This window comes from Gobio gobio (genome assembly GCF_949357685.1).
Source record: "Gobio gobio genome assembly, chromosome: 10".
In the NCBI taxonomy this organism is placed as follows: domain Eukaryota; kingdom Metazoa; phylum Chordata; class Actinopteri; order Cypriniformes; family Gobionidae; genus Gobio; species Gobio gobio.
In genome coordinates, this window is record NC_137116.1 from 31,428,465 (window position 1) to 31,436,447 (window position 7,983).

Genomic DNA, 7,983 nt, shown 5'->3' on the forward strand with positions numbered 1-7,983 from the left:
TCAAGCCACTCTTGAACAACAGACAGCGTCAGAAGCGTCTCGCCTGGGCTAAAGACAAAAAGGACTGGACTGCTGCTGAGTGGTCCAAAATTATGTTCTCTGATGAAAGTAAATTTTGCATTTCCTTCAGAAATCAGGGTCCCAGAGTCTGAAGGAAGAGAGGATCCACGTTGCTTGAGGTCCAGTGTAAAGTTTCCACAGTCAGTGATGGTTTGGGGTGCCATGTCATCTGCTGGTGTTGGTCCACTGTGTTTTCTGAGGTCCAAGGTCAACGCAACCGTATACCAGGAAGTTTTAGAGCACTTCATGTTTCCTGCTAGTGACCAACTGAATGGAGATGCAGATTTCATTTTCCAACAGGACTTGGCACCTGCACACAGTGCCAAAGCAACCAGTACCTGGTTTAATGACCATGGTATCCCTGTTCTTAATTGGCCAGAAAATCTATGGGGTACTGTGAAGAGGAAGATGCGATTATGCCAGACCCAACAATGCAGAAGAGCTGAAGGCCACTATCAGAGCAACCTGGGCTCTCATAACAAAAGGAGCCCACCTAAGTATTGAGTCCTGTACATGCTCATACTTTTCATGTTCATACTTTTCAGTTGGCCAAGATTTCTAAAAATCCTTTCTTTGTATTGGTCTTAAGTAATATTCTAATTTTCTGAGATTTTGAATTTGGGATTTTCCTTAGTTGTCAGTTATAATCATCAAAATTAAAAGAAATAAACATTTGAAATATATCAGTCTGTGTGTAATGAAATATTATAATATACAAGTTTCACTTTTTGAATGGAATTAGTGAAATCAATCATCTTTTTGATGATATTATATGACCAGCACCTGTATTTATGATATTTTAATCTTTATAAAGGGCATTTTTACCCTAATCGTTTTAAATATATTGATGAAATTTTAGAATTTAAAATGAAAGATTAAGCATATATTAAATTAGAATAATAAGACACTATAATTTACACTGAAGAATTACAACTGCATTAATAATGTTATGATATTCTTTTAAATATATTTTGAGAATTTACAAATAAGAAATGTTGGAAAGAATAATACTTTTAAACACGAAACTAAACCGCCAGTAGGTGGCGGCAGGTGAGCATCTTAATGAGTGAGTCATTGAGTCATTCATTCAAACGATTCGTCAATTGGCTGATTCGTTCAGGAATGAGGCAGTTGTTTATGAATGAGTCATTGATTCGTTCAAAACGCTGAATCATTCAGGAATGGAACATGGCTTGAGTGTTGCTGTGAGATGTGCTATGGTTATTCTGTGATCTTGGAACTATTTTCACTGCTGAAACAGAACAAAAACAGTTAATATTGCGTCTAAAACGTAAGTGACTTAATATTAATTACTTGTTTTTTGAGATGTCATATGAAATCAGTGTCACATTTTCAGTCGTGATGGTATTCAGCACTCTGTCGTCTGATGTTGCTTAACTGTATCGTATGTTATAAATATAACAACTTCACATTTTGAATTTTTACTGCAGTATGTAACGGAAACAAATGAGCACAGCTCAAAGAAACTCAATTTCTCCTCATGAGGCTGTGCAAGCCTCAACCTCGCAACCTTGTTATCATCAGTACATTATATATTATATTATTATTCACTATCAATCACAAAAATATCCAGCACAACTGTTTTCAACATTGACGATTTGGGGTGGGCGATATGACCAAAATTTGATATCATGATACGAGTAATTTTATTTTATAATAAATATTTCATGATATAGATACTTTTGCCTTAAATAAGGTTTTTGTGATATACCACTGAAATGGCATAATTATCACCATTTGTCACCAAATGTCACCATTTTCAATATCATTTTAAAAACTAATACTAGCCTAAAAAAACTCTCCAAGCTTACTGAAGACAAACAAACAGTGATAAAGAAAGAGCGAAGAAAATAAACTACAATAACACACATCCAGAGCTGTTTTTCTGTATTTTTCTTTAAAATAAATACTTCCTTGGTGAGCATCAGAGACTTTCAAAAACATCAAAAATAATATTTGAATATATATATTTGAATCATAGTGTATATTTCAGTTGACTGGTTCTCAGTTGTTACTGTACATAACGTTTTTTTGTCTGATTGTCATATAATACACATTATTCTGCGTTTTATTTTAATTTTTTTAATAGATCAGTTACAGCAAACTGCGCAGAAAAGATCTTATGAGACCTGATTTTATTCAGAACCTTTAACCATCACTGGCATCCATTGCTTTGAAATCCTATCCCTAATGCACAAAATGTAGTACATGAAGAGAATCACAATATTTAACATTAAATTATAATAAAGTGTGTTTCTTCTCTCTCTGTGTTTTTATTGTGTAGGTGGGCAGCAGGCGGGTTATTCAGTATGGTGCAGCACTGATGCTACTACTGGGAATGGTGGGTAAATTCAGTGCTCTATTCGCATCATTGCCGGACCCAGTTCTGGGAGCGCTGTTCTGCACGCTATTCGGCATGATCACCGCCGTTGGCCTTTCCAACCTGCAGTTTGTGGATCTCAACTCGTCACGTAACCTGTTTGTCCTTGGCTTCTCCATCTTCTTCGGACTGGTCCTGCCCAGCTACCTCAAAGAAAACCCTCTAGTCACTGGTAGATGCACAAACATAAATACATGCATACTTTCATGGGAAATGATTGCATTTGCATCTTGAGGAACAAAGTGAGCATCCTTATTCTTTTCTTCTGTCATAGGTATAGTGCAGATAGATCAGGTGCTGAATGTTCTGCTTACAACTGCCATGTTTGTAGGAGGTTCTGTGGCATTTGTGCTGGATAATACTATTCCTGGTAGGTGCAAATCTCATAATACACTCATAAAAAAACTGTTTAGGAGTGAAGCTCTATTTGCTTTCATTCTTGTCTATTTTTTGGTGCAAATTCATGGGTCATTTGGTAGCTCTCATTGTCAGGGTTGGTGAAGGGAAAGGAGCGAGGACTCAAAGATGCAGGTGAAAATGGGCTTTTAATGATAATAACAACAAATTAAAACAAGACAAAACAAACTACCCCGAAGGGGAAAAACAGACTTGACTTGACTTGACTTGACTTGACTTGAGCAGGAAAACATGAGGTACATTAGACGACGATTCCGCACTGGACTGCAAACACAAGGAGATTAAATAGGGAACAAACAAAAAAGGGTAACGAGGGAAGACAGGTGGGGCAAATGAACCAATAATCAGGAAACCAGGTGGGCGGGGTTAGACAATAGACATGACATGAGCACATGGCACAAAGAAACACTTGACAAGACATGTGCTCACACCAAACGTGACATGAACATGCAGCTAATGAGAACTCATCAGCTGCATGTTCACACAAAACTTGACAACATAAAAGCACGTAGCCAGTGAAAAACACCAACCATGTGCTACACAACATAAGACAAAACATAACATGAAAGCACACGGCCGATGCAAACATGAACCGTGTGCTACACAGAACACAACACACGGACAGAAGAGCACACGCTCACATGACAAGACAGAGCGCACAAGAACGAGCGAATGCTCATTCTGTGCGCTCGAGACAAAACAAACACGCGGAGCATGAATGTCCTTGGGAATGCAAAAGCTGTATGCAGATTTTTAACGCATTGTGGGGGGGTTTTAAGACCCTATTTTAATCGTTGATGTTTTTCTTATTATTTGTCTGTTTCTTCCGCTCTGGAAGTCTATGGCAGCCCATTGAACCACTTGTGGGAAAAATTTGGCACACAGATAGAGAACAGTCTGAACTGTCACCTAGTGGTCAGGAGATATGAAAAATTCAAACTTTTGCTTATAACTTCTGAACTGTTCAGGCAAAAAACAAAACTGGTCTCTTTAGATTTGGTGCAGCATGCCAAGTTAAACAATATCCACTTTTCCCATATTGGCCATGCACTGACAGTACACAAAAAGTTTTGGGGCTATAATGAAATTGACAAAAATACGAATTACTTTTGATTAAATTAAGCGGATGTAAATTTTTCCTGTCGTACGAGTTCGCAGACGAATTTTTTCTTTTGGGAGAAATCGCATGGAAATCGTTGATGCTTGTATGGTCGCAGCTCGCAGTGTGTGAGAGGAATTGACCGTTCGCAAAGACCCGCCCCCTTTAGTTATTGTTGCTACGTCTGACAAGCCGCGCTCTCACACCACATACACCTCATCACAGAGCAAAGAGGATACTGACAACGCACAGACAGGACAGAGCAGGTTACTTTTAATATGAAACAAAGTCTCAACTCTAAAATATTGTAATTTTTTTTAAAGAAATGTAAACATTAAATAGCGTTTTGTGGCTCTTTAATGTGTGGTGACAGGTTGCTGTAGCGCCTCAGTTAAAGCTGCTCGTGAACCGTTTATCTCTTCCTTCTAGTTAATTTATAGTATCAAATAAACATGAATGAACTTCAGAAGGAATGTTGTTTCAACCGCGGAAAGACGTCAGTACACACCATTTTTCAAGTTCAAGTCCACCGACGATAATCTATGAAGCCCCTTCTAAGACACTGGATCATGAGCTGCTCGTGTGTAAAAGAACACAGTGTTGCACTTCATTCTGAAACACAGTGCATTATTCATTTATTAAATCCCAGCCTTTGCGATTTGAAAATAGCACCAAGACATTTTAAAATTTCAGTTTTATATATGATTAATCGTCCAGCCCTAATATAAACGTATAAAACATTCTAACCCTTTTTTTTTTTCTTGTTGGTCATGTTTTAGTTCATTCTGTTTCTATATTATTCCAGGCTCCGCTGAGGAAAGGGGCATCCGTAAGATGAATCGTGGAAACGGCGCATCTAAACGGGACCGAATAGAGTCTTACGACCTTCCGTTTGGTATGGACTTCCTGCGGCGCCATCGCATTTTCACGTACCTCCCAATCAGCCCTACTTTCGCTGGCTACCAATGGAGCATCTTTACCCGCAGCTGCCATGAACGCCACGACCGGAGAGAGGACGAAATGCCAACAAAGCCTGAACTGGGAGAAAGTGGGGTATAGTGTTTAGCACTGGTAGGTTTTTAGATGATCGTCACCAGGCTTCATTCCACCCAGTCAGTGAAATCTGCTGTCCAGTCTCTTGATAAACAGCCAGCTATAATCTCTTTTCATCCAACAAACCTTAAAAAACTCTATCCTTTTTGATCCACTCATCAAATTTGTCATCAACACTAAAGTTGGTTTCTATATGTTAATACGGCTGCTGAAAACTGCAGCGCAGCAGCTTGGGAACTGATCTGAAGGTGTCTCCATGACAACAGCGAGTGGATGCAATGCAATGCAGAGTGTACTTGTTCATCTCTTTCTGTGTAGGAGGATATGACAGCAGAGACTTGATAGATGGAAAATCTAGCGAATTTCCAATATCAGTGTTCTTTTTTTTTTTTTTGACTGGCCTGCACCGCTCCGTCTGCGCAAAGCATCAGTGTGTAGATAATCGGATGTGATTAAATGACGTGCTAATGAGTGCCTGTGTGCACACAGTGGCCACTGTCACACACCTTCACTTTCATAACACACACAAACATGCCCACACTCGCTTGATGCATGGCACAGTTGAAGCGAGTGGATCGGAAGGTTTACTTATTGATGCAAGGTTATTGTGCTTTATGTTTGAATTGCACTGCTTGAATTAACGCACAAAATGTAGTTTGCTTGTTCCTCATTTAACTTCCAGTGTCCGAGTCTTGCTTCCAAATGCGCAAGTACTTAAATTGACATGAAATTTAAGTCCCAATGCCTTAAATGTAAGAAAAATGATTCAGTCATACAAATATATGTTTTAGCCATGCCGTTTATGTCGTTAGCTAGCTGCTATTTTGAAAAAAGGCGTTTCTTATCACCAGTAATAAATACTGGTTTTGCCGTCTCGAAATTGTAGTGATTGCAAGTTTCAGAGGCGTACACTAGGCAGATTGCTATGCAGTAGGTAAAATTACAAGAAAGACGAATGTACAGGTTTGCAAACGAAGGAATACTGGAAGGAAAAAACTTGATGGTTGCACTCAGGCAGTTCTATTGAAAGATTTCAATTTATGTCAGAGTCTATTGAGCCCTTTTTTGGGCGCCACGTTTATGGTCATTTGTTTGATTTATAAGTGGTACTTCCTCACTGCTGTTCAAGTGAATGTGGTTTATAATGTATCCCATAAGCACTGCAGATGTGGTTTGTTTTTGGGCACGGAGAGGAAGGGCGGTGATGGGCATCTATTGACAGGCTCGGCAACTGTATAGGTCCTATTAAAGGGATAGTTCACCCTCATCATTTCTCTCAAAAGAAGATATTTTGAAGAATGTTGGTAACCAAACAGTTGATGGACCCATTGTATTTTATTTCCATACTGTGGAAGTCAATGGTGCCCATCAACTGTTTGGCTACTGATATTCTTCAAAATATCTTCTTTTGTGTTCAGCAAAAGAAAGAAATTCACACCGTTTTGGAACAACTTGAGGCTGAGTAAGGGATGACAGAATGTTCATTTTTGGGTGAACTATTCCCTTAAGGCCAATTCACACTGCATCGATTGATGCCGACCAATGGCAATACCCCATTGAACGTCTTCAAATCCCCTTTGTCGAGTCATGGAACGTTTGAGAAGCGATGAAATCTGCTGATTGTCCGAGTTGGTCGGCGTTTAGTGAATTGTCCTTTATACTGCATTATCACTATAATAGCTATTCATTAATATTTAGTTGTAACTATAACGTTCATGTTTCTCATTTTTAGTTTACATGCATTTTATGATCTTTACAGTAACATACAATACAAAAAGTCTTTAAATGTACACTATCCGCTTTTAACCGATTGAAACCCATTTTTGAGCATTTTCATTGGAGACTCTGATGTCATGGCTCATTTTCATGACCGCTGATGTCAGCTGTCCATCTGAAAGAGCTTTACTTGATTTAATATTGTGCAGTTGTGCGTTCACCTCTGTGATAAACTCACTCAGAGCTCCATCTGATGGTTGTGTCTGTATCAGAGGCTTGCCATCTCATACTGTATCCACTTCAAATGCAGAGTTTCTTTTGTTGGTAATTTATTTATTTATATGTACTACTATCTTTGTGCAAATCCTTGGCTGCCTCTAAGATCGAAAGCAGGAAATGGGAGAAGTAACTCCCCACTCTAAATGTTTGATTTTATCTGCTGAAGGAGTGTGTGTGTGTGTGTGTGTTGCTACTGGTCAGCTTGGTGTGGAAAGAAATTGCTGTTTTATATTACCACAGTCTCGATATTTACAACATAACTGGTGCTTCCTCAGTGGGTCATTCCAACTACACTCTAAAAAATGCTGGGTTAAAAATAACCCAAGTTGGGTTGAAAATGGACTAACCCAGCGATTGGGTTGTTTTAAGCAAACATTTAACCCAAATGCTGGGTTAGTCCATTTTCAACCCAACTTGGGTTATTTTTTAACCCAGCATTTTTTTAGAGTGTTACATGTTTGAGTTCTCTCTAACTCTCTCCCACTCTCAAGGTGATGATACACGGGGCAACTTTTTGAGCAATGTTGCCGAGTGATGTTGCTTGGGCACTTTTTCCCATTGAGAATGGGCAGCAAATTTCTATCTGGATAGTTTAGATCAGTCGTGGGCCCTGTGTGTCTCACCTGGTTCCCCGTTGACCCTGTGTATCATCACCTTCACTCCATCACTTGGTAACAATGTTACAACTGTTACTTTGTTTTCAGCCTTATTAAAAAAAAAAAAAAAAATCTGTGCATTATCACAGGAAAGAACCAATCACAGTCTTTTAACTTGTTAGAGGATATTTAGGTGACAGTATTTGGGACCTAACAGCCAGATCTGTGTGCGGTGACTAAGGCGATAATAACTTGCTTATCGTACTGTATTTATTACTTATGAACACTTGGAGTGCCGCAGTAATGGAGTGATTTGGGTTGTAAATCTTATTCCACTCGGTGCAAACATACAACATACTGTA

General features: G+C 38.9%; 1 protein-coding gene across 3 annotated transcripts in view; it reads left to right on the top strand.

Annotated features, from left to right (window-relative positions):
* The window catches only part of slc23a2 (solute carrier family 23 member 2), a 56,975-nt gene extending 49,239 nt beyond the window's left edge, over positions 1-7,736 (top strand). For 2 of the 3 annotated variants that reach the window (XM_079828033.1, XM_079828034.1), the window contains 3 exons: positions 2,366-2,633; positions 2,736-2,831; positions 4,783-7,736. In XM_079828033.1, coding sequence (XP_079684159.1) covers positions 2,366-2,633; positions 2,736-2,831; positions 4,783-5,036 — 618 coding nt within the window. In that variant the 3' untranslated portion in view covers positions 5,037-7,736. The remainder of the gene's footprint in view (positions 1-2,365; positions 2,634-2,735; positions 2,832-4,782) is intronic. The other variant, XR_013817380.1, reaches the window with a different exon arrangement.
* The last annotated feature ends 247 nt before the right edge of the window (positions 7,737-7,983 follow it).